General features: G+C 44.9%; 1 protein-coding gene across 3 annotated transcripts; it reads right to left on the bottom strand.

Moving 5' to 3' along the window:
- Positions 1–1,048: 1,048 nt before the first annotated feature.
- On the bottom strand, positions 1,049–27,482 carry PTGES3 (prostaglandin E synthase 3). Of its 3 annotated transcripts, XM_003252792.4 has the most exons (8): positions 27,008–27,482; positions 10,928–11,041; positions 10,715–10,784; positions 9,712–9,810; positions 8,205–8,294; positions 3,841–3,903; positions 2,465–2,489; positions 1,049–2,190 (listed from the first exon to the last, which is right to left on the bottom strand). In XM_003252792.4, coding segments are annotated over exons 1-8 (483 nt in total). In that variant the 5' UTR covers positions 27,010–27,482; the 3' UTR covers positions 1,049–2,170. The 3 variants fall into 3 exon arrangements, with proteins under 3 accessions (XP_003252840.1, XP_003252841.1, XP_030678271.1); XM_003252793.4 differs by lacking the exon at positions 3,841–3,903; XM_030822411.1 differs by lacking the exons at positions 1,049–2,190; positions 2,465–2,489 and having other exon boundaries at positions 3,735–3,903.

Raw genomic sequence — 27,482 nt, 5'->3', positions numbered from 1 at the left:
AGACGGGGCTTCACCATGTTGGCCAGGCTAGTTTTGAACTCCTGATCTCAGGTGATCCTCCCACCTCAGCCTCCCAAAGTGCTGGAATTACAGGCGTGAGCCACCGTGCCCGGCTTTTGAGACACTTCTGTCTACAGAAAAAAGTTCGTGGTGCAATCTTGGCTCACTGCATCCCCAATAGCCCGGGCTCAAGTCATCTTCCCACTTTAGCTTCCATAGTAGTTGGGATTACAGGAACATGCCACCATGCCCAGCTATTTTTGTCAAGATGGGGTTTCGCAGGCCAGGCATGGTGACTCCTGCCTATAATCTCAGCACTTTGGGGGGCCGAGGCAGGCTGGAGTCCGAGACCAGCCTAGCCAACATGGTGAAAACCCAGCTCTACTAAAGATAAAATTAGCTGGGCACATGGAGTGTGCCTATAATCCCAGCTAGTCAGGAGGCTGAGGCAGGATAATCGGTTGAACCCGGAGGTCAGAGGTTGCACTAGGCTACAGGGCGAGACTCCGTCTCTCAAAAAAAAAAAAAAAAAAAAATAAAAATAAAAATAAAAATAAAAAAAAGGGAGTTTCACCACATTGCCCAGGCTGGTCTCAGGCAATCGGCCTGCCTGTCTCCCAGAGTGCTGTGATTAAAGGCAGGTGGAAGTTAGCGTGCCGGCCTGTATAATGTGTTTCAAGGCTGGGCAGTAAGCCAATGAATCATCAATTCCCAAAGCTGACGTATGAATTTTTTCAAGAAAAACAAGTTTTTTAAATGTTTTCCCCCTGAAGCTAAGAACTACACATCGTAATACATTATGCGTATCTATTATCACACTTCCCATCAAGTTTTTGTCTGTTTGTCCCCCCTAGCCTAGCTTGTGAGCTCTCTGAGCTCAGCAATCATCTGAAATATTAATCTTTGTATCATCAGCACTTTAACTGCCTGCAACACAGGTCCTGAATATCTGACATAAATACTAAAATACATAGTGTTTCTACGTTATGACAAATACAGAAGCTGTGAGGGAATGAAAACTGCCAAAATGCAGAAGTTCAAAGATTTAGAGGACAACACATTGTTTTATTTCAATCAAATCACAACACTTTCTTTTCCAACTGCTGCAAAGTGCATCTACAATATGCTATTACAGATCCACTTTTAAAAGGTTTCCTGTGACATTACAGCAAGCCTCTTTTTTCAAACAGAGGAATAATCCCAAATTCTTCCTCAAATAAAAATAAACTCCATTCCAGTAAATGGTAAATACATAAAAATTACAGTAAGCCAGACACTTAAAAGGACAGCCAAGAAGTCTTCCAACAGTTTATTAGAAAGAATGTAGACATTTAAAAAAATCCCCACTGTCATGAACATAAATTGAGGTTTTCAGCCCTGGTATAAGCTGAATCAAAAAAAGAAATAAAAAATCCAATAGTGTATTAAACATTTTTCACTCATTTGCCATACTGACAGTGCAAATACAAATCTGGACTAAATGTACAGACTCTCAAGCAACAATGTACAGCTTTCTTCGTCCTCCATGCTAAGAGATGTAAAAGCTTAAGGGTCAAACAATACCAAATGTATAGGCTTCAAAAACCATCTAAATTAGGGCATTCTCTAGTTTTAGCTAAGATACACCTGGAACACTGACAAGTGATCACTTACATAGAATAATGTGAAGTAAATTTTTTGAAAAATAAATTTTAGTGGAACAATCCTGAAGGATAACACCAGAGGAATAGCAGGTTACCAGTAAGGTGTCAGCCAATTTGTTCCAGCCACTTTTGAATCCATGTTTTATAATCTAAAATTTATTCTTTCCCTAAGCTGAGAGCTTCCTATCATGTCAGTATCTATGTTATGAAGAAAAGGAGACTTAGGTGAGATGTTTTTATTTATCACAACTGCTGCATTAATTGCCTAGGACCTCAACAGCTTCATGAAAGTCTGGGAAATGTTCATGCATAAGGTTATTGCCTTAGCTGACTTAAAATTGCCCCATACAATGGTACATATCAACCCTTAGTGAAGCCTTTTAAAAAACAAACAGGTTGAAAAATGGGTTAAAGTAGGCAAATACAGCATCTGCCTTTAGAGCTATCAACTCAGGAATTCTCTCAATTATGAAATCTTGCAGAGAAGTTATTTTTCTTTCTCAAAATCCAGGTGATGACAATATTCCTTACTCCAGATCTGGCATTTCTGAAAGAATTTTTAAAAATATTAGTATATAGTACAAGTGAATAATCTACCAATTTTACTGTCTTAAAGGAAAAGCAACCAAAAATCGAAATATATAGCTCCCCAATGAATTAACAGGTTGTTTTGCTATCTCAAGTTACTCACATTTCTGCTTTGGTTATTTATTCAAGGTCATAAAGAAAAAATTACTTCAAAAGAAGTTAACATCTCTATTTTGAGTTTGTTTTTTGATGCAAAGTATCACCGTGTAAACATACTTTTTATATACACTTACTTTCATCATCACTGTCTTGTGAATCCTGAAAAAGGGAAAATAAAATTACCGAGCTGATCAAATATTCGTTTGCTAACTGAACAGTTTACCTAAAAAAGTTCAAGTGCTGTATTTTTGACTAAAGTAGCACAGGTAGGTAGTTATATCAAGCCTAGAAATTTAGTCATTGGACTTGATTAGGTTTACCTAAGGTGAATGGATGTACAGCAGATGATCTATCTACCTGTAAAAAATGATGAGTGTCTTTTGGTGACAATTTAGCCCACCCTTTGAATCCATTCCTAAATTAACCTATCTCGGCATTCAAAGAGAAAACATGGATCAATATGAAGAAAAATGGACTGACAGAAGACAGTGAACTCTAATCCTAGCTGTTGAGTGAATATTAAGTATTTTTCTAAATAGCATTAAGTAACTTTCTGGGAGATGTTAAGAGGATGCTGGGGTTGGAAAGATGTTGAGAAAAGTTACTTTTTTTTTTTGGGAGATGGAGTCTTGCTCTGTCACCCAGGCTAGAGTGCAGTGGCGAGATCTGGCTCACTGCAACCTCTGCCTCCTGGGTTCAAGCGATTCTCCTGCCTCAGCCTCCCAAGTAGCTGGGTTTACAGGCACCTGCCACCATGCCCAGCTAATTTTTGTATTTTCAGTAGAGATGGGGTTTCACCATCTTGGCCAGGCTGGCCTCAAACTCTTGATCGCATGATCCACCCATCTCCGCCTCCCAATGTCCATCTGTTTTATTGGTCTCTGACCAATCCTGACATAAAACCTATTTAACTTACTTTCTTAGTCAAAATCATACCTATAAACTGACTCTTTTCTTTCTTTTTGAGATGGAGCCTCGCTCTGCTGCCCAGGCTGGAGTGCAATGGTGTGATCTTGGCTCACTGCAACCTCCACCTCCCAGGTTCAAGCGATTCTCCCACCTCAGCCTCCCCAGTAGCTGGGATTACAGGCACCTGCCATCATGCCTGGCTAATTTTTTTAAGACAGGGTTTCACCATGTTGGCCAGGCTGGTCTCGAACTCCTGACCTCAGGTAATCCGCCCACCTGGCCTGCTGGGATCACAGACATGAGCCACCTCGCCCGGCCTAAACTGACTGTTGTAATTGAGTAAGGTATTAATATATAATGTCTCTATACAATGATTCTTTGGAAATCTAATCCATTTAGGAATGGTCTACGGTACAACAAGTTCCCTGATAGATACCCATTCCTCAAAAATGGGCACATTTTAAAATTTGCTTTTCCCTTTATTTTTTTTTTTTAGAAAATAAGAAGTAATCGTGAATCTATAGAAAACCATTTGTAAATATGTTGTTTCTTAGTATTTAATAGTATGAAAGTAAACAGAAAAAAGAATTTTTAGACTTACATCATCTGCTCCATCTACTTCTGGTAAATCTACATCCTCATCACCACCCATGTTGTTCATCATCTATTTGAAGTGTAAAAATTAGTTTTAAAAATGATGTTAAGTTAGGCCCTAATTATTAATGCTGTATGCTTCAGAACAAACCCTAAGTCTGCCACAGATATCAAAAAATGAAAAATGCAAAATAAATGTAAGCATCTTCTCTTCTGGAAAAGGAAGATTATAGGTAATTACACAAAATCCTAAAAACCTATACGGAAATTAAAACTAAATTTTCCCTAAAGCAAAGCTATTCATGCAGCAAGGTATCAATGTATGATAGACATTAAAAATTCTACTTGAGTAGTGGTTACCTTTGGTGGTTAAGGAAAAGAATGGGATTCATTTGTAGTTGCACAGCTATCTATCTTAAGTTAGGTGGAACGTGTATTAAGGTATTCTTTTTTTTTTTGCAACAGAGTCTAGCTTTGTCGTCCAAGCTGGAGTATGGTGGCGTGGTCTCAGCTCACTGCAACCTCTGCCTCCGGGTTCACGCAATTCTCATGCCTCAGCCTCCTGGGTAGCTGGGATTACAGGCGCGCACCACCACACCCACTAATTTTTTGTATTTTGGTACACACGGGGTTTCACCATGTTGCCCAGGCTGGTCTCAAATTCCTGGGCTGTAGTGATCCACCCACCTTGGCCTCCCAAAGTGCTGGGATTACAGGCGTGAGCCACTGTGCCCAGCCTTTTTTATTTTGAGATGGAGTCTTGCTCTGTTGCCCAGGCTGGAGTGCATCGGCACAATCTCGGCTCACTGCAACTTCCGCTTCCCAGGTTCAAGGGAGTCTCCTGCCTCAGCTTCCTGAGTAGCTGGGATTACAGGTGGATGCCACCACGCCCAGTTAATTTTTGTATCTTTGGTAGAGACAGGGTTTTACCATATTGGCCAGGCTGGTCTTGAACTCCTGGCCTCAAGTGATCCCCTTGCCTCGGCCTCCCAAAAAGTGCTGGGATTACAGGAGTGAGCCACCATGCCAGGCCTGGTATTATCATGGTTTTAGATATTGTGAAGAACCAAGAAATGATTTAAACCTAAACTATTATCAGATGATGAGAAACTTATTTTCTCAAGTTTAAACCATTTTTGTAATGTTTACATTTTAGAAAAATAAAATCACATATGCATGGAAAAAAATCAGACTTCAAAAATACATGATTACCCAGATTTTAGAACTGGAAGGGACCTTAAAAACATAGTCAAACATACAATGGAATGTGTTCAGCCTGAAAGTATCATTCAGCCTTAAAGAAAAAAATCTGCCTTGTGTGACCAAAACACAATGAAGAATCTGAAGCACATCATGCTATGTGAAATAAGCCAGTCACAGGACAAATACTGCATGATTCCACTTATATGAGATACCTAAGATTATATAAGATACCTAAGATAGACACACAAAAATAAGAGAGTAGAATGGTAGATGCCAGGAGTTGGAGGGAAGGAAAATGCAGAGTTGCTACTGTTAAATAGGTATGAAATTCCAATTACACAAAATGCATAGTTCCAGAGACCTACTGTACAGCATTATGCCTATAGTTAACAATACTGTATCATGCACTTAAAAGTCTATTAAAAGATAGCTGGGCGTGGCCAGGTTCGGTGACTCATGACTGTAATCCCAGAACTTTGGGAGGCCAAGGAGGCTGGATCACCTGAGGTCAGGAGTTCAAGGCTAGCCTGCCCAACATGGTGAAACCCCGTCTCCACTAAAAATACAAAAATTAGCCGGGCGTGGTGGTGGCTGCCTGTAATCCCAGCTACTTGGGAGGCTGAGGCAGGAGAATTGCCTGAACCCAGGAGGCGGAGGCTGCAGTGAGCCGAGATCATGCCATTGCACTCCATCCTGGGCAACGAGAGCGAAACTCTGCTTCAGAAAAATAAATAAATAAATAGTCTGTTAAAAGAGTAGATTTCATGTGAAGTGCTCTTACCTCAATTAATTAAACACACACACAAAAGGATTCAGTATAAAAATTTTGGACAATCTATCTTGAATGAAATGAGTAACTGCGAAAGTTTCCCTACCTCCAAAAGCACTACTGAATACTTTAAGCTTCTTTGGGCAGGAAAAATGCTAAATGTACCAAGCACAATGCTACGTGCTTAAGATAAACAGCAAGAGAAAACTGAACATATTCAAGAGATATTTAGGAGATAACAACAAAAACTGGACAACAAAGACAGAAAAAAAAAAGTGTTACAAGCCTGGGGGTGGTGGCTCAGGCCTGTAGTCCCAGCACTTTGGGAAGCTAAGGCAGGAGCATCACTTGAGCTCAGGAGTTCAAGACCTGCCTAAGCAACACAATGGCTTGCACAGCTAGGTAAATGGTAGCACCAATTTCTACAGGTAAGGAAAGTACAATTAAAAAATAATATGAGGCCAGGCGCGGTGGCTCACGCTTGTAATCCCAGCACTTTGGGAGGCTGAGGCGGGCGGATCATGAGGTCAGGAGATCGAGACCACGGTGAAACCCCGTCTCTACTAAAAAATACAAAAAATTAGCCGGGTGTGGTGGCGGGTGCCTGTAGTCCCAGCTACTCGGAGAGGCTGAGGCAGGAGAATGGCGTGAACCCGGGAGGCGGAGCTTGCAGTGAGCCGAGATTGCGCCACTGCACTCCAGCCTGGGCGACAGAGCGAGACTCCGTCTCAAAATAATAATAATAATAATAATAATAATAATAATAATGTGAACAGAACATCCTCCTTTCCTGTTGAAATCACCATGCCAGAGCCACGTGTGGAGAACTGTTAAATAAGCAGTTGCATAAAGCTGGAAACTTAGCTCCTTTTATTTAACTCTTAAGGTCTCAAAATACAAAATCTAGTTAATGAAAAATTTCAAATAGCAACAAGAAATGGATTTCATCAGTATGCATTCGACTTACACACTAATGTTCTTTCTGTACTTAGTTTTATTCTACTACATTTGATAAAGTCTATTCTGCCTACATAGAGATGAATCATTTACTCTTTGGCCATGGCAACATGTTATTTGGGTGACATCTTAGAAAACAGACTTTCTTAAACTTTTTTCCTTCTATACCTCATGGCAAACATTTCACCATGATTTTTTTTTTCTTTTTCTTTTTTTTTTTTTGAGACAGTCTTGCTCTGTCGCCCAGGCTGGAGTGCAGTGGTGTGATCTCGGCTCACTGCAACCTCTACCTCCTGGGTTCAAGCAATTCTCCTGCCTTAGCCTCCGGAGTAGCTGGGATTACAGGCGTGCACTACCACGCCCAGCTATTTTTTTGTAGTTTTGTTTAATTATTCATTAATTCAGAGACGGCGTTTTGTTCTTGTTGCCTAGACTGGAGTGCAATGGCGATCTCAGCTCACCGCAACCTCCACCTCCCGGGTTCAAGTGATTTTCCTGCCTCGGCCTCCCGAGTAGCTGGAATTACAGGCATGTGCCACTACGCCCGGCTAATTTTGTTCACGCCTCCTGGGTTCACGCGATTGTCCTGCCTCAGCCTTCTGAGTAGCTGAGATTACAGGCGCCCGCCACTGCACCTGGCTAATTTTTGTATTTTAGTAGAGACGGGGGTTCCACCATGTTGGTCAGGCTGGTCTTGAACTCCTGACCTCAGCTGATCCGCCCACCTCAGCCTCCCAAAGTGCTGGGATTACAGGCGTGAGCCACCGTGCCCAGCCTATGATTCTTGTGTTTAACAGTTTATAGTTATTCATTTATTAGACCGAGTCCCGCTCTTTCGCCAGGCTGGAGTCCAGTGGCACGATCTCGGCTCACTGCATCCTCTGCCTCCAGCGTTCAAGCAATTCCCCTGCTTCAGCCTCAGGAGTAGGTGGGACCACAGGTGTGCGCCACCACGCCCAGCTAATTTTTTTTGTATTTTAGTAGAGATGGGGTTTCACCAAGTTGGCCAGTATGGTCTAGATCTCCTGACCTCGTGATCAGCCAGCCTTGGCCTCCCAAAGTGCTGGGATTACAGGTGTGAGCACCACGCCTGGCCAGAAGTTTATAGTCTTATTTTATGACTTCAAAATCCAAGTCAACTACTGCAATCATGCTTAAAAAAAAGTCCCAATGATGAAATTAGCAAACTAGCTGTGTTAGTTTGTCTTAATACATTAACTTTTCTAACTTTTGTAGCTAACACTGATTCCTTTTAAAATCACTAAAATGGTTCAACTTCAGAATTAAAATTGCCATTGTTAACATCTATTTACTATTACCACAAAATGGTCTTAAAAATAACGTGCATCATGAATACCATTAGGTGCCCAAAACCAAGTTAAATTGACTACATAGACAGGTACGTACTTCGAATGGGGAGAGGTCCATTTAAAGGAACTTACCTCAGAGAAACGATCAAAATTAGACATGTCTTCATCTGAATCATCCTCCCAGTCTTTCCAATTATTGAAGTCGACACTAAGCCAATTAAGCTATAAATCAATACAAATATCACCCTAAGATTAGGCTAATTTGCATTTGGCATGAACCTTAAGACTACATTTTTTCTTCTTCTAAAGAAACCAGGTCTTGCTATGTTGTCCAGGCTGGAGTGCACCAAGCATTCACAGGTGCAATCCCACTACTGATCAATATGTGTTTTGACCAGCTCCGTTTCTGACCAAGGGTTTTGTTTACCCTCTTCAGGCAACCTGGTGGTCCCCGCTTCCTGGGACAACACCATAGTGATGTTAACTTAGCGTGGTTACCTGACTGACATATGGCAATGCAACCCAGAAGTGGGCGCAAGCAGTTCTCCCACTTCACCCTCCAGAGTAGCTTTTAACTACAACAGGCACATGCTACTGGTGCCTGGCAAAACAATATTTTTTGAACTGTGACTTTGTATTTTTGGGAGGGCATGTAATTAGCACACAAAGAATAGACTAAGCTAAATGGGGTGGCTCACACCTGTAACCCCAACACTTTGGGTGGCCAAGGTGGAAAGACTGGTTGTGTAATCCTTCAGGAGTTCGAGACAGCCTGAGCAATAGTGGATCCTGTATCTGGGGAAAAAACACATTTCCTGGGCGTGGTGGCACATTCCTATAATCCTAGCTATTTGGAGAGGTGAGGTGGGTGGGAGGATCACTTAAGCCCAGGTGGAGGCTACAGTGAGCCATGTTCACACCACTGCACTCTAGCATGAGTGGCATGAGACTACCTAAAAAAAAAAAAAAAAAAAAAAAAGATTAGGCCGGTGTTGTGGCTCATGCCTGTAGTCCCAGCACTTTGGGAGGCTGAGGTGGGGAGACTGCTTGAGCCCAGAAGTTCAAGACCAAGCTGGGCAACATTGTGATACCCCTTCTCTACAAAAAATAACAAAAATTAGCCAGGTGTTGTGGCATGCCCCTACAGTCCCAGCTACTTGGGTGACGGAGGGGGGAGGATCACTTGGAGCCTGGGAAGCTGAGGCTGCAGTGAGCCGAGATCGTGCCACTGCACTCCAGCCTGGGTAACAAAGAGAGACCCTGTTTTGGAAAAAACAAAACAAAACAAAAAAAACACTGAAAATTGTTAAACATACCTTTTGAAAACAAATTTACTAGTAAGAACTATTTTCAGTTGATTATTTTTTCACCAAGTTTTGTCCCCTCCCATGTGATAGCTGAGTAATTTATGCAAAGTCTGTCTCTTAAGTGCAAAAGATTCTACACCAGTTAATAACTGATATTCTGATCACACTTCGTATTAAGTTAAAACTGAGTAGACAAAAAACATGAACATGAGGCTTTATAACTAGCTGTGAAACAAAAACACAGGAGTATATTCGTTACATCAAATAAGTATATCTTTTATTACCTAAAATAAAAATACCAAACTTTTCAAAAAAAGGAAAATGAAACCTACCTTTGCCCTTTCTTTTGTTAACCTTGGCCATGACTGGCCAGATTCTCCTTTTCGTAAACAACATAAAATTGATCTGTCCGTTCTTTTATGCTTGGAATCCTAAAAACAAAAGGACCATCATACCATTTATCTTTCCAGCATCACTACATGATAGAAAGTAGCTTGTCATTTCTCACCTTTTTCATTTCTTTACCTAAATTTTCTCTGGACTCTGAAAGAAACATGCCCTTGACTACTACTAAAAATTTCAAACTATCCAATCGCCCCAAACCCCTGTAAGTTTCATTTAAAAAAAAAAATTTTTTTTTTCCCTTCTATTTCCTACTGAAATAATCTGCACAACAGCAAAGTTTCAAGTTTAACCTGGTACCATTTTTTTCTTTCCTGCACACGGTAAACAGAATAAAACCTTAAAAACTTTAACTAAAAATTATATAACCACAGAATGGTTTAAAGATTCTATTCTTAGATAAGGGAAGCCTTGGCCGGGCACAGTGGCTCATGCCTGTAATCCCAGCACTTTGGGAGGCCGAGGCAGGTGGAACACCTGAGGTCAGGAGTTTGAGACCAGCCTGACCAACATGGTCTTTACTAAAAAACACAAAAATTAACCAGGCTTGGTGGCATGTGCCTGTAATCCCAGCTGCTCTAGAGGCTGAGGCAGGAGAATCCCTTGAACCTAGGAGGCAGAGGTTGCAGTGAGCCGGGATCACTCCATTGCACTGCAGCAGTCTCAAAGAACAAAACCAAACAAACAAAAAAAACAAAACAAATAAAAAAGATGAGACAAGCCTCAAGGATAGTACTCTAAGCCCAAACAGTGATAGCAAAAACAAAAAGTATGCAGAAACCAATTTTGGAGGAAATATTCTACAAAATGTAAATATATGTAGTTTGCCTCACTGTTAAGAAAAACAGAACTAATGCTTATTGCTAAAAAGAATACTTGGTATGTCTGTTTCCTCACAACTAAAATTTGGATTAAAGCATAAAGACTACTTACATTTGGATCAATACAGTGAAAAAGATCAATTTCATTTAAATGCTTAAAATTATCACTTCCTCCGAGACAACTGTATAAAATAATAAAGAAAGAATTAAGCCTTTTCAAAGAGACAAAGATTAATAATTACTTCAATGAAAAGACAAGCCAGTCAAAGTTATTCAGTTGTGTGAATGACTATTTTACATCATTGGATTAAAAAGCTTAACTTACCTGAATGTAAGTTTGGATTTTTCAAAATTTACATTAACATCCTTACTGTCTTCAACACAAAATTCAATGAAGACATAGTCCCTTCGATCGTACCACTTTGCAGAAGCAGGTTGCCTACAAAAGGATAAAGTAGGGAAAGTCAAGCTGGAATTCATTAACTAAACATTTACATACTAACCTTCGACACCAGTATAGCATTATTTCAGGGCAGTTTGTTACAATTTTAAACAAAAACTACATTTTTACCCTAACAGCTACATTCCAAGTTAAAATCTATGGGTCTAACAAGATTTAGTTTCAGAATGATTCCAATTTCATAATAGGAAGGATTTAAAAACCAAACAATGCTTAGTAGAGTTAGCCATTTATCTAGTCCTATCAAAAATTATGTTACTTGGCTGGGTGCAGTGGCTCACACCTGTAATCCCAGCACTTTGGGAGGCTGAGGTGGGCAGATCACCTGAGGTCAGGAGTTCGAGACCAGCCTGACCAACATGGTGAAACCCCGTCTCTACTAAAATACAAAAATTAGCTGGGTACAGTGGCGGGCGCCTGTAATCTCAGCTACTTGGGAGGCTGAGGCAGGAGAATTACTTGAACCCGGAAGGCAGAGGTTGCAGTGAGCCGAGACTGCACCATTGCACTCCAGCCTGGCAACAGAGCGAGACTGTTTCAAAAAAAAAAAAAAAAAAAAAAAAAAAAAAAAAAAGGCCAGGCACGGTGGCTCACGCTTGTAATCCCAGCACTTTGCGAGGCCGAGGCGGGTGGATCACGAGGTCAGGAGATCGAGACCACGGTGAAACCCTGTCTCTACTAAAAATACAAAAAATTAGCCGGGCGTGGTGGCGGGCGCCTGTAGTCCCAGCTACTCGGAGAGGCTGAGGCAGGAGAATGGCGTGAACCTGGGAGGCGGAGCTTGCAGTGAGCCGAGATTGCGCCACTGCACTCCAGCCTGGGTGACAGAGCGAGACTCCGTCTCAAAAAAAAAAAAAAAAAAAATTAGCTGGGCATGGTGATGCAGGCCTGTAGTCCCAGATACTTGAGGGTTGGGACTGAGGCACAAGAATCACTTGAACCCGGGAGGTGGAGGCTGCAGTGAGCTGAGATCATGCCACTGCAATCCAGCCTGGGCAACAGAGACTGTCTCAAAACAAACAACAACAAAAAACACTGGTACATCAGAGCTTCACTTTTTACATTAAGTTCACTGAAACCAGGAGAATCAATCTCCTTTCCTCAAATTAAGCAATCTAGAATTTTATCATTGTTTCCTGAAAATTAATACATTGAAGTCCTAACCCCCAGTACATCTTAAGAATGTGATTGTATTTGGAGAAAGTGTCTTTAAATGACAAGTAAATATGAGGTCTTAGGATAGACCCTAATCCAATGACTGCTGTCCTCCTATATGAACAGATTAGCATAGAGGGAAGAAAGAAGATAGCTATCTGCAAACCAAGGAAAGGCCTCAGAAGAAACTAACCCTGCTGACACCTTCGCCTTGGATTTTCAGCCTTATGGGAATGTGAAGAAATAAATTTCTGCTGTTTAAGCCACCCAGTGTGATACTTTATGAAAGCCTTAGCAGGCCAGGCGCGGTGGCTCACGCCTGTAATCCCAGCACTTTGGGAGGCCGAGGCAGGTGGATCACCTGAGGTTGAGAATTCAAGACCAGCCTGACCAACACGGAGAAACCTGTCTCTGCTAAAATTACAAAAAATTCAGCCGGGCACAGTGGCTCATGCCCGTAATCCCAGCACTTTGGGAGGCTGAGGCGGACAGATCACAAAGTCAGGAGGATCGAGACCACCCTGGCTAACACGATGAAACCCCGTCTCTACTAAAAATACAAAAAATTGGCCGGGCGGGGTGGCGGGCGCCTGTAGTCCCAGCTACTCGGGAGGCTGAGGCAGGAGAATGGCATGAACCCGGGAGGCAGAGCTTGCAGTGAGCTGAGATCGTGCCACCGCACTCCAGCCTGGGCGACACAGCAAGACTCCATCTCAAAAACAAACAAAAAAAATTAGCCAGGTGTGGTGGTGCATGCCTGTAATCTCAGCTACTCAGGAGGCTGAGTCAGGAGAATCGCTTGAACCTGGGAAGTGGAGGTTACAGTGAGCCGAGATCGGGCCATTGCACTCCAGCTTGGGCAACAAGAGTGAAACTCTGTCTCCAAAAAAAAAAAAAAAAAAAAAAAAAAAAAAAAAAAAGTGCTGGTTCACACCTGTAATCCCAGCAGCACTTTGGGAGGGAGAGGCAGGCGGATCACGAGGTCAGGGGTTCGAGACCAGCCTGGCCAATATAGTAAAACCCCATCTCTACTTAAATTGCAAAAATTAGCTGGGGGTGGGGTGGCACGCGCCTGTAGTCCCAGCTATTTGGGAGGCTGAGGCAGGCAAATCAGTTGAACCCGGGAGATGGAGGTTGCAGCGAGCCAAGATCACGCCACTGCACTCTAGTCTGGGTGACAGAGCAAGACTCTGTCTCCAAAAAAAAAAAAAAGCCTTAGCAAGCTAATATAATCATGTCCCAGATAATAAAACAAATTTAAATTATCAAAACCTGTGGTTAGGCCATGAGCCAAAAATGATTCCTGCATTTCTTAAATATGTATTTTTTTCAAAACCCAGGAGGCGGAGGTTGCAGTGAGCCAAGATCACACTACTGCACTCTAGCCTAGGCAACAGAATGAGACCAAAAAAAAAAAGTGAGTGAGATAAGAGATATTTGTGGCCTGCAAAGCTGAATATTTACTGGCTGACCCTTTATACAAGGTTGGCTAACACATTAAAACTACAAACGGGGCCGAGTGCAGTGTCTCACGCCTGTAATCCCCAGCACTTTGGGAGGCTGAGGTGGGTGGATCACCTAAGGTCAGGAGTTCAGAGACCAGCCTGGCACATGATGAAACCCCATCTCTACTAAAAATACAAAAAATTAGCTGGGTGTGGTGATGGGCACCTGTAATCCCAGCTACTCAGGATGCTGCAGCAGGAGAATCCCTTGAACCAAGGAGGTGGAGGTTGCAGTGAGCCCAGACAGTGCCACTGCGCTCCAGCCTGGGCAACAAGAGAGAAACTCCGTCTCAAAATACAACACAAAAACTGCACATCAGGCGCGGTGACTCAAGCCCATGATCCCAGCACTTTGTGAGGCCAAGGCTGGTGGATCATCTGAGGTCGGGAGTTTGAGACCAGCCTGACCAACATGGAGAAACCCCATCTCTACTAAAAATACAAAATTAGCCAGGCGAGGTGGCACATGCCTGTAATACCAGCTATTTGGGAGGCTGGGAGGTGGAGGTGGAGGTTGCGGTGAGCCAAGATCACACCACTGCACTCCAGCCTGGGCAACAGAGCAAGGATGTGTCTCAAAAAAAAAAAAAAAAAAAAAAAAAAAAAAAAAAAAAGGCCAAAATAGGATTGGAACCCAGCATTTCTGACAGAAGGCTTATTTTTTTTCACTTCACAAAAAGGGACAATAATTTCTCCGGCCGTCCTTTTATTGCAAAGTAACTAACCATGTCTCTGTACTTCCAGTTTGTTTTATTATATAATCCAAACTAGCTTCTGCATACTTGACAATATGGAGTCTTGAGAGTCTAAAATTTGTTATGGAGGCAGTGAGAGAGTGATATTTGACCTTGAGTCTTTCTTGAACAAAGAAAAATTATTTTATCTCCTGGGGATGTTAAAAGAAGAATGCTTCAGGGTCTAAAACCAAAGCAAGAAATTATTTTTTTTAAAAAGGAGTGCTCAAAAGATGGAATATGGAAAGCCACAAGAGTTGCTTGATAGAAAAGTGCTAAGTGGGTATGCGTGGTGGTTCATGCCTGTAATCCCAGCACTTTGGGAGGCCAAGGCAGGTAAATCACTTGACGTCAGGAGTTCCAAGACCAGCCTCGACAACATGGTGAAACCCCATTGCTACTAAAAATACAAAAATTAGGCATGGTGGCACGCTCCTATAGTCCCAGCCACTTGGCAGGCTGAAGCACAAGAATCCTTGAACCGGGTGGTGGAGGTTGCAGTGAGCTGAGATCGTGCCACTGCACTGCAGCCTAGGTGACACAGATTCCGACTCAAAAAAAAAAAAAAAAAAAAAAAAAATAGTGCTGGCCAGGTGCGGTGGCTTATGGCAGTAATGTCAGCACTTTGGGAGGCTGAGGTGAGCAGGTCACCTGATGTCAGGAGTTCAAGACCAGCCTGGTCAACCACCATGTGAAATCCAGTCTCTACTAAAAATGTAAAAATTAGCTGGGCATGGTGGCGTGCACCTGTGATCCCAGCTACTCGGATGGCTAAGGCAGGAGAATTGCTTGAACATGGGAGGCAGAGGTTGCAGTGAGCCAGATCGCACCACTGCACTCCAGCCTGGGCGACAGAGTGGGACTCCTTCTCCCCCACCTGCCCCCCCACCAAAAAAAAAAAGTGCTACGTTTTCCATAAAACATTACCTTGAACACCTTTCACCTTTGTATCTTAGAGTGGAAATTACCACATAAAAGAACTCGCTAGCACAGAGGTTCACAAGACTTCCCGGTGTATAGTGCCCTTAGTGTTTGAGGAGTTTTGTTGTGCTCTTAAGCCAAAAGGAGTAACTAGCAGTTGCTTTGATGACATAGCTGTATCCAAGCAACATAACTATATTGTCTTAACAGCCTAGTAGCTATTGGAAAAACGAATTTACATTATTGGAAAGAAAAATATATATAGTTCTTATATAACCATACCTATCAATGGAATGTGTATGGCTTTCAGATACCATATAACTTCTCAAACTTCGAAATGACTTCTATCATCTCACTCCTTGTTCCCCATTGGTTTTTTTGGTGGGGTGGGTACCTGTGTTTTTTTGAGTTACAGCAACCACCAGAAATTCAGTTTTGAGAAGATGAAACTCAATGGAGGGGTTTGCAGTACAATCTCATATTGAAACTGAACAACCTCAAACTAATAGTTTGCTTGGTGTCTTGGCTAATGTTGAGTATCACTGAATTACTCTGAAATTTAAAATATCCCAAGGTAGTTGTGAGTTCCTCCATGGGGCCCTGATACATCTTGGCACATGATTTGGTAGCCACAGGCCACAGGACTAGCAGGTTTATTCAGATCACCTTTTCAGGAAGTTTTAGAGTACTACAGCTGATTACAGAAGATCTGAAATATCTTACGGTTTCCCTGAGCAATGAGTATGTGGGAGACAGAGAGCTTGGTGTCAGACATTTATAGGCAGGGTGTTTGACACCTAAGAAAGAAAAACCATTTATGAACTCCGGAACTACTTTTTTCCTTTCCATAGTAGAACTTTGATGTCTCATTCCTCACATATTACAAATAGGTATTTTTTAAAATTTATTTATTATTCTTTTTTTTTTTTTTTTTTTTTTTTTTTTTTTGAGACGGAGTATCGCTCTGTCGCCCAGGCTGGAGTGCAGTGGCTCAATCTCGGCTCACTGCAAGCTCCGCCTCCCGGGTTCACGCCATTCTCCTGCCTCAGCCTCTCCGAGTAGCTGGGACTACAGGCGCCCGCCACCACGCCCGGCTAATTTTTTGTATTTTTTAGTAGAGACGGGGTTTCACCGTGGTCTCGATCTCCTGACCTCGTGATCCGCCCGCCTCGGCCTCCCAAAGTGCTGGGATTACAAGCGTGAGCCACCGCGCCCGGCCTATTTATTATTCTTGAGATGGAGTCTGGCTCTGTTGCCCAGGTTGGAGTGCAGTGGCGTGATCTCGGCTCACTGCAGCTTCTGCCTCCTGGGTTCAAGCAGTTCTCCTGCCTCAGTCCCCTGAGTAGCTGGGATTACAGGCGCCCGCCACCAAGCCCGGCTAATTTTTTTTAGTAGAGGCAGGTTTTCACCATGTTGGCCAGGCTGGTCTCGAACTCCTGACCTCAGGTGAGCCACCCGCCTCAGCCTCCCAAAGTGCTGAAATTACAGGCGTGAGCCACCACACCCAGCCTGTTTTGTCTTTTATAATAAAATGTGCATTGCACATAGTAAAACTATCAAATGGATTAAAATAACTGGGACACTTTTCCTAGCAAACTGTTTCCATCTAGCTTCTCTGGTGCATCAACTTTTTATAGTGAAGGGTGTTTGCAGTGTTTTATAAATTAGAGTTAAAACTCACCAGACACTAACATATTAAAATTACGGTATTTAGGAACAAATACGGTCTCTGTCCTTTTAAGGCTAACAAAGAGACCTTTTAGACAGGACTATAGAGGATTTTAGGTTATGCAAAATGTAATTGCTTGGATTGGTGTATATAGCCCTTCTATTGAGCTTAGAAATGCTTGTCACATCAGCATGGAATAGGCTGGGCACTGTGCCTCATGCCTGGAATCCTAGCACTTTAGGAGGCCAAGGTGAGAGTATCATTTTGGGCCAGGAATTCGAGACCAGCCTGGGCAACATTGCGAGACCACATCTCTGCCAAATAGAAAAAATTTGCTGGCCATGGTGACACATGCTTGTAGTCCTAGCTAACTGGGGGGTACTGATGTGGGAGAATTGCTTGAGACAAGGAGTTTGAGGTTATAGTGAGCATGGTTGTACCACTGCACTCCAGCCTTGGCCACAGAGCAAGACTCTGACTTAGAGAAGCATGGAGGCCAGGAGTGATGGCTCACATCTAATCTCAGCACTTTGGGAGCCCAAGGCTGGCAGATCACTGGAGGCCAGGAGTTCAAACCAACCATGCCAACATGGCAAAACCCTGTCTCTACTAAAGATACAAAAATTAGTTGGGCATGGTGGCATACCTGTAATCCCAGCTACTTGGGAGGCTGAGGCATGAGAATCGGTTGAATCCAGGAGGCGGAGGCTACAGTGAGCTGAGATGTGCCCCTGCTGCACCCCAGCCTGAGCAAGAGTGAGACTCTGCCTCAAAAAAAAAAAAAAAAAAAAAAAAAAAAAAAAAAAAAAAAAAAAGCATGGAATGTCCACCTGTGGGGTTTATTGTTGTTTTGCTTTTAGTAGATTATTTACATAATGTATGCAGAGGTGGAAAGTTTTGTATCTATAGGTATCATTACTATTAAAATGAATTAACAGTCTTACACAATGGTTATGAGTTTAGCCAGTGTTAGCAGAAAGGCTAGCGATAAATCTGGTATAATTAGTTTAGAAGCGGGAGTTAAAGCTAAACTCAGCCCCCTCTCCATATGTTTTGGGTTTGTTTTTTTAGACGGAGTCTCACTCTCACCCTGGAGTGACAGGCTGGAGAACGGTGGCATGATCTTGGCTCACCGCAACCTCCACCTCCCAGGTTAAAGCGATTCTTCTGCCTTAGCCTCCCGAGTAGCTGGGATTACAGACGCCTGCCACTATGCCCGGCTAATTTTTGTATTTTTAGTAGAGACGAGGTGTCATCATGTTGGCAAGGCTGATCCTGAACTCCTGACCTCAGGTGATCCACCTGCCTTGGCCTCCCGAAGTGCTAGGATTACAGGCATGAGCCACCGCACCCAGCCCTCTCCATGTGTTAATAGGAGAAAAAGAGATGGTGTAATCCTCATGGAAGGCAAAAGGAGATACCGTAAATGCTGGTTTTCCATTTTTGTGTTTTTTTTTTTTGAGAAAGTCTTGCTGTCGCCCAGGCTGGAGTGCAATGGCGCGATCATAGCTCAATGCAATCTTCGCTTCCTGGGTTCAGGTGATCCTCCTGCCTCAGCCTCACAATGAGTAGGTGGGACTACAGGCATGCACCACCACACCTAGCTAATGTTTTCAGATTTTTAGTACAGATGAGGTTTTGGGATATTGGCCAGGCTGGTCTTAAACTCGGTCTCAAGTGATGTGCCCACCTCAGTCCCCCAAAGTGGTGGGATTATAGGTGTGAGTCACTGCACCCAACCCTATTTTCCTTTTTTTTTTTTTTTGAGACAGTTTCACTCTTGCTGCCCTGACTGGACTGCAATGGCATGATCTTGCCTCCCTGCAACCCCTGCTTCCCGGGTTCAAGCGATTATCCTGCCTCAGCCTCCCAAGTAGCTGGAGTTACAGGCATGTGCCGTCAAGCCTAGCAATTTTTTTTTTTTTTTAAAGTAGAGATGGGGTTTCATCATGTTGGTCAGGCTGGTCTCAAACTCCTGACCTCAGGTGATCCTCCAGCTTCAGCCTCCCAAAGTGCTGGGATTAACAGGCGTGAGCCACCACGCCTGGCCCAGTTCTCCTTTCAAATGAGGGAATACGTATGTGTCTATTCCTGATTCAGGATAAGTGTAGGGCACCCTCCACCCACTTTGTAGTTTTTGTTTTTTGAAAGTTTTTTTTTTTTTTTTTTTTTTTTTTGTGAGACCAGTTCTTGCTTTGTCATTCAGGCTGGAGTGCTGTGACGTGATCTCAGCTCACGCAGCCTTGACTTCACAGGCTCAGGTGATCCTCCCACCTCAGTCTCCATGGTAGCTGGAACCACAGATACATGCTACCACACCCAGGTTATTTTTTGTAGAGATGGGGTCTTACCTTGTTGCCCAGGTTGGTCTCAAACTCCTGAACTCAGGTGATGCATCCACCCTGGCCTCCCAAAGGGCTGGGATTACAGGTGTGAGTCACCATGCCCAGCCCCCCCATTTGTAGTTGTGTTTTGTTATTTTTTTGGACAGAGTTTTTGCTCTTGTTGTCCAGACTGGAGTGCAATGGCTTGATCTCGTGAGCCCCAATCCTATTTCGGACAGCCCCTTTATGATTCTCAAATTAGTGCTGTGTAAATGGGTATTTTAAGAATCGGGCCAGGCGCGGTGGCTCATGCCTGTAATCCCAACACTTTGGCAGGCCGAGGTGGGCTGATCACGAGGTCAGGAGATCCAGACCTTCCTGGCTAACACGGTGAAACCTCGTCTCTACCAAAAATAAAAAAAATTAGCCAGACAAGGTGGCGGGAACCTGTAGTCCCAGCTACTCGGGAGGCTGAGGCAGGCGAATGGCGTGAACCTTGGAGGCGGAGCCTGCAGTGAGCCGAGATTGCGCCACTGCACTCCAGCCTGGGCGACAGAGTGAGACTCCATCTCAAAAACAAAACAAAACAAAAACAAGAATCAGGCGGGTGCAGTGGCTCACGCCTGTAATCCCAGCACTTTGGGAGGCGAAGGTGGCAGATCTCCTGAGGTCAGGAATTTGAGACCAGCCTGACCACATGGCAAAACCCCATCTCTAAGCCGGGTGCTGTGGCTCACACCTGTAATCCCAGCACTTTGGGAGGCTGAGGCTGGCGGATCACGAGGTCAGGAGATGGAGACCATCCTGGATAACACGGTGAAACCCCGTCTCTACTAAAAATACAAAAAAATAGCCGGGCGTGGTGGCAGGCGCCTGTAGTCCCAGCTACTCAGGAGGCTGAAGCAGGAGAATGGCGTGAACCCGGGAGGCGGAGCTTGCAGTGAGCCGAGATCGCGCCACTGCACTCCAGCCTGGGTGACAGAGCGAGACTCCGTCTCAAAAAAAAAAAAAAAAACCATCTCTACTAAAAAAAAAATAAAAAAATAAAAAATAAAACATTAGCCAGGTATGATGGCGTGCGCCTGTAATCCCAGGTACTCAGGGGGCTGAGGCAGGAGAATCGCTTGAACACCCAGGAGGCGGAGCTTGCAGTGAGCTGAGATCACACCACTGCACTCCAGCCTGGGCGACAGAGCAAGATTCCATCTCAAAAAAAAGTCTCGCTCTGTAATCCAGGCTGGAGTGCAGTGGCGCATTCTCAGCTCACTGCAACCTCCTCACCTCCTGGGTTCAAGCCATTCTCCTGCCTCAGCCTCCCAAGTAGCTGAGATTACAGGTACCCGCCACGATGCCCAGCTAATTTTTCTATTTTTAGTAGACAGGGTTTCACCATGCTGGCCAGGCTAGTCTGGAACTCCCAATCCCAAGTGACCTGCCCGCGTTGCCCTCCAAAAGTGCTGGGATTACATGTGTGAGCCACCGTGCCCAGCTGACATTAGCACTATCAAATGAAGTGTGGCTTCATGTGAACGAGCACCTGAGGCACAGAAAAGCCCCAACAGCACATTTTATTCAGCTTCAGAATACAGAACGGGAAAAGAGCATATGCTGAAGGTGAAGTTAAAATATCAATGAGCAAGTGGCTCCAATTCCAGCACTCTGGGAGGCTGAGAAGATTGCTTGAGCCCAAGAGTTTGAGACAAGATAAGCCTAGGCAACATTGTGAGACCCCCGTCTCCAAAGAAATTAAGTTAGCTGTGTGTGGTGGTGCACACCTGTAGTCCCAACTACTGGGGGGCCAAGGCAGGAGGATGGCTTGATCCCGAGTTTGAGGCTGCAGACACTGATGACACCACTGCACTCCAGCCTGGGCAAAGCAGTGAGACAGTGTCTCAGAAAAGAAGAAATATTCCTGGAAAACCGCAAGGTCAAAGGTATACCAAGGATTGGGTGCAGCAGCTCACACCTGTAAACCCAGCACTTTGGGAGGAAGATCTCTTGAGCTCAGGAGTTCAAGACCAACCTGGATAACACAGTAAGACCCCGTCTCTATTTAAAAGAAAAAAAAAAAAAAGCCGGGCGTGGTGGCTTACACCTGTAATCCTGGCACTTTGGAAGGCCGAGGTGGGAGGACTCCCTGATCAAAACGGTGAAACCCCATTTCTACTAAAATACAAAAAATTAGCTGGGCCTTAGTGGCACATGCCTGTAGTCCCAGCTACTTGGGAGTCTGAGGGAGGAGAATCGCTTGAACCTAGGAGGCAGAGGTTGCAGTGAGCCAAGATCGCACCACTGCACTGCAGCCTGGGCAACAGAACGAAGACTCCGCCTCAAGAAAAAAAAAATTTACAAAGGTGTACTGAGGCAGCAGGAAAGCAGCCTCATTCTAGAATCTATCATTGCCGGCTGGGGCAGTGGCTCACGCCTGTAATCCCAGCACTCTGGGAGTCTGAGGCACGTGGATCACGAGGTCAGTTCAAGACCAGCCTGGCCAAGATGGTGAAACCCCATCTCTACCAAAAATACATACAATTAGGCTAGATGCAGTGGCTCACTAATCCCCTGTAATCCCAGCACTTCGTGAGGCCAAGGCAGGTGATCACCTGAGGTCGGGAGTTTGAGACCAGCCTGACCAACATGGAGAAACCCCATCTCTACTAATTAGCCGGGCATGGTGGCCCATGCCTGTGATCCCAGCTACCCGGGAAGCTGAGGCAGGAGAATCGCTGGAACCCAGGAGGCGGAGGTTGCGGTGAGCCGAGATCTTGCCATTGCACTTCAGCCTGGGCAACAAGAGAGAAACTGTCTCAAAAAAAAAAAAAAAAAAAAAAAAAAAAAAAAAAAATTAGCCAGGCATGGCGGCAGGCACCTGGAATCCCAGCTACTCAGGAAGCTGAGGCAGAGAATTGCTTGAACCCAGAAGGCGGAGGTTGCAGTGAGCCGAGATCGCACCCGTGCACTCCAGCCTGGGCGACAGAGCCAGACTCCGTCTCAAAAAAACAAAAAAAACCCAAAACTATCGGCCGGACGCGGTGGCCCACGCCTGTAATCCCAGCACTTCGGGAGGCAGGCGATTCACGAGGTCAGGAGATCGAGACCATCCTGGCTAACACGGTGAAACCCCGTCTCTACTAAAAATACAAAAAATTAGCTGGGCGAGGTGGCGGGCGCCTGTAGTCCTAGCTACTCGGGAGGCTGAGGCAAGAGAATGGCGTGAACCCCAGGGGGCGGAGCCTGCAGTGTGCCGAGATCCCTCCACTGCACTCCAGCCTGGGCGACAGCGAGACTCCGTCTCAAAAAAAAAAAAAAAAAAAACCAAAAACCAAAACTATTGCCAATCCACACAGTAAATAGTAAAAAGTTCAATACACTATTTCCATAGCAAAATATGCTCACTAGAGTATTTTCTGAACTCACATAAATATGATCTTAGATGTTTAACAGCTAGATTGGTTCTGAACAGTTGATATTTACAAAGTTTTTTTTTTCCCTGAAAAGAGACAATCGCTAACCACAAGACACAAAAATGATATAGCTTGTAGAAGATTTTTAAACCGAGAAAATCCAATTAGGCAGGAGAATCTTAATTTAGCAATAAAACACTGGCTTGCACTCAAGAGATTTTTCACTTCCAGTTTCTACTGCCTTCTAGTTAAAGTCTAACTGAACACAGGAAGAAAAATTAAAAATCCAGTTGCCAGGTTACAGGTACACAGGAAATCAATACTGAACAAAGGCCACCCACCATCAGATACTCTTCAAGTTATAGCAATTAACGATATAGCATATGTTCACTATGACAATTTGTTTTGCAGGCTAAAGATGGGCAATTTTATTCTGGGGATTCGTTCCTACACAGCTGAGTGACAGAAAGTAAGATTTTTACCAAAATCAGAGATGCAAGTTTCTGGACAACTTCCTAATTATATACATTAGACAGGAAAAATAACTTCAAACATCTCTAAAGTAAATAAAACATTTTACTTTTTCTCTGTTTTTAATCGGTCCAACGACAATGATTCAAAAAGAAAATGCGAAGTAGCACCCTCTGGCAAGGTTAGGCGGAAAATCTTGAGTAGGGGAAGGTCCTAAAAATTCCAGCCTTCTCCAAGATAGGTCCGAAATTAAGAGCTTTTATGTAAACTATGAGACAAACTTTTATAACTTAGGATTTAAAGAAACGTAACTACGAAATCGCTGAAGAGCAAATGAGTTAAATCAAATGAGAAAACACACTCCCAAGCCTTTAAGGCACCCAGCATAAATCTCTCTCTCCCCAGAGCTCAAAAAAAATTTATTAGCCAGGCATGCTGGTGCTTGCCTGCAGTCCCAGCTACTCGGGAGACTGAGGCAAGGAGGATCGCTTGAGCCCGGGAGGTAGAGGTTGCAACTGCACTCCAGCCTGGGTGACAGAGAAAGACTGTCTCAAAAAAAAAAAAAAAAAAAAAAAAAAAAAAAAAAAAACTTTTAAAACAAGTTATCAACAAAATAAACCCTTATCAGCCAGATTCTTCTTAAGACTGGATGACGACCCATTAAAGGCTTCTTCCACTTCAAATAACTGACTTATAACTTTCATTTTAAAATTTCATTTAAGTCTTTAGCTTGGGCCGGGCGCGGTGGCTCACGCTTGTAATCCCAGCACTTTGGGAGGCCGAGGCGGGCGGATCACGAGGTCAGGAAATCGAGACCACGATGAAACCCCGTCTCCACTAAAAAAAAAATACAAAAAAATTAGCCGGGCGTGGTGGCGGGCGCCTGTAGTCCCAGCTGCTCGGAGAGGCTGAGGCAGGAGAATGGCGTGAACCCGGGAGGCGGAGCTTGCAGTGAGCGGAGATTGCGCCACTGCACTCCAGCCTGGGCGACAGAGCGAGACTCCGTCTCAAAAAAAAAAAAAAAAAAAGTCTTTAGCTTGGTAAGAGTCCCTGAAGAATTTACTAAATAGCATATATTGAGTATTTTTAAAAGAATATTTTAGCTGGTCTCTTCAAAACACTTGTTTCCCCCCGCCCAACACCCTTCAAGTGGCATCGAATCACTCATTTTGAAGGTAGCATTTTTTTTCTTTTTTTTTTGAGACAGTCTCGGTGTGTCGCCCAGGCTGGAGTACAGTGGCGCGATCGCGGCTCACTGCAAGCTCCGCCTTCCAGGTTCAAGCCATTCTCCTGTCTCGGCCTCCCAAGTAGCTGGGACCACAGGCGCCGGCCACCACACCTGGCTAATTTTTTGTATTTTTAGTAGAGACGGGGTTTCACCGTGTTAGCCAGGATGGTCTCGATCTCCTGACCTCGTGATCCACCCGCCTCGGCCTCCCAAAGTGCTGGGATTACAGGAGTGAGCCACCCCGCCCTGCATGAAGGTAGCATTTTTATTTTTTAACTAGAGAGGCTACTTTTTGGAATAGTCTCTCTACTGCTACGCTTATTTTATTTTTGAGACGGAGTCTCCCTCTATTGCCCAGGCTGGAGTACAGCCGCGCAATTTCTGCTCACTGAAACCTTCGCCTCCTGGGTTCAAGTGATTCTCCTGCCTCAGCCTCCGGAGTAGCTGGGACTACAGGCGTCCACCACCACACCCGGCTAGCTTTTGTATTTTTAGTAGAAACGGCGTTTCACCATATTGGCCAGGCTGGTCTTTAACTCCTGACCTCGTGTTCCGCCTGCCTCGGCCTCCCAAGTATTCGGATTACAGGCGTGAGCCACCGCGCCTGGCCTTACACTTACTTTTCACCCAAGTTTTTAAATCTACTTTCCTAATAGCCGTTCCTTACCTATTTAAATATCTCATGTGGCCTCCAGAAAGTGCTTCTACTTCAAGCCAATTTTAAACATATTTTTCGCGAAAAGATATGTTGTTTGGCTCTATTATTAAAAGCTGTTTAATGCCTCATCTGACAAAAATTTTCCCCTTACAGATTTTCAGAGTATGAAAGGTTAAGACTGATGTCCCTTCTACATTACTTAGGAAAGATTTCAAAGGGAAAAGCAAAAACTATTTTATATACATTAAAATTTTTTTTTAATTTTTTTTTTTTTTTTGAGACGGGGTTTCACTCTTGTTGCCCAGGCTGGAGTGCAATGGCACGATCTCGGCTCACAGCAACCTCCACCTCCCAGGTTCAAGCGATTCTCCTACCTCACCCTCCCGAGTAGCTGGGATTACAGGCATGTGCCACCAAGCCCGGCTAATTTTTTTGTATTTTTGCAGCGACCGGGTTTCTCCACGTTGGTCAGTCTAGTCTCCAACTCCCGACCCTCAGGTGGTCCGCCCGCCTCGGCCTCCCAGAGTGTTGGGATTACGGGTGTGAGCCACCGCGCCCAGCCTGATTCAAATTTTTAAAAACCCCGATTACGTATCACTTTCGGGGAGGGGGCTCCTTCAAAAATTCTAACATGCTGTGCTCTAGAAGCTTGTTCCCAGTGATAAACTCGCTTCAACCTCACGCATCCCTTTAGATTTCCAGCCAATATACTCAGCGTCAGTATCATGACTTGAATCAAGTAAATCCTTATTACTTTTCCAAAGACATAAAGTCACTCCCCTCTTCTCTCTTCTGGAGTCTTAAAAAAAAAGAAAAAAAAAAAGGTTCCCCTTAATTGTTCTCCATACCTTTTAAGACGTAGTTAGTACCTTAAAAAATAACCTCCCGTCAAAAAAAAACCAAAAAAACAAACCTGTAAAACCGGCAGTTCCCACTGTACGCGGCAGTGCCAAGAATTCTTACTCGGTTAAAATCGCCAAGGCTTTACTTTATCACCGTAAAATGAAGATTGCCATAGAATCTGTATTCACCTCCACACAAATTTAAGCTCTTTAGGACAACTGTAGGTTAATTATATGCCTACTACATACCTATTTCATCCCACACTGTAACAGGATAGTGAAACCTCACCTCAAGTTGAACATGGAACACAGAAAATGTCCGTATCTTTCCAAAGTCGACACGTGCGGAACTACCTGCTCAATGGTAACTCCTCGCTGCCAGGGAAGCGGCTGAGTTTTGGCAACCTCTCGTGTTTTCAAGAGACTGGAGTTAGGAGGCGGACTGGAAGTACCCACACTCAAGAAACCCAGACACTGGAGAGGGAAGTATATTGCGGCGTGGGCATGGCTTCCTTCTAGTTGCCTAGCAGTACCTGCCGCTCACGGCGAGGTCCGCGTGGGGCTCTCCCAGGAGCTCCGCCAGGCACCTGGCGGCACCCACCACAGGTGCACTCGACTCAGGGCCTGGCCCCGGGACCACAGAGCAACAGAACCGGAGCGCCCAAGCAGCCGAGAGGCGACCCACGAGGGTTCACGCTTCAGGGCGCCGCATGGCGAGCGGCTACCGGGAGCTTAAGGCCTACAGTGAAGTTACCTAAAGAGGCGAGTAGCCCAGACAGCTGAAGGGGTAAAAGTAGGATTTCCGGCATGGGGAAGCCAAGGGACGGTTCAGGGGTGGGGGAAGCAGACATCTGGAGGAAAAATGTCCTCCACCCGCCAACGGTAACCGGAACAAGGATCCTGGACCTCCCGCCCCCAGGCAGGAACGACTGCCACCACCGATGCGAGAAAGGCTAGGGAGCCGCTTCCAGGGAGCCCCCAACGCGGCCTCGGCCTCACTCGGCGACCTTCCCTCGGCGGGGTGTCGCACTCACATTGTGAACGGGGCAGGGGGACGGGCGAACGGGTGGGCGGGCCTCTCTGGCGGCGGCTGCTGCTAGGGAGTCGACTTCTCTCCAGTGGCGACTCCGCTTTTGCTCTCCGGTCGCGGCCTCTTCTCGCTTCCCTCAGGCGACGGCGGCAGCGGCGGGCTCGCCCTCGGTCCCCAGAATGCACCGCGCGGGAAGAGCGGCTCCTCCGGTCGGGGAGAAGAGGAAAGTGTAGGAAAAGGGGCGCGAGGACGGAGAATGAACGTGCGTGCGTGCAAACGAGGGGTGGTGAGGCCGGGCGGCGGCTGGTGACGCAGCAAAATGCCCGGGCCCTGCCACCGCGCGTGCGCAGTCCTTGTTTTCGGGCTCCGGCGCGGCTTTCTAGAGATATCTACGGAAAGGGCGGGGCCTCCCAGCTCCTTCGCGATCCTTCCTGGCGCCGGCCCCGCCCTTCGTCCGCCACCCCACCCCCACCCCGCCC

The sequence above is a fragment of the Nomascus leucogenys genome, chromosome 11 (genome assembly GCF_006542625.1).
Source record: "Nomascus leucogenys isolate Asia chromosome 11, Asia_NLE_v1, whole genome shotgun sequence".
Taxonomy (NCBI): domain Eukaryota; kingdom Metazoa; phylum Chordata; class Mammalia; order Primates; family Hylobatidae; genus Nomascus; species Nomascus leucogenys.
Note: the sequence above shows the minus strand (reverse complement) of the source record. Positions and strands in the feature narration are given on the sequence as shown.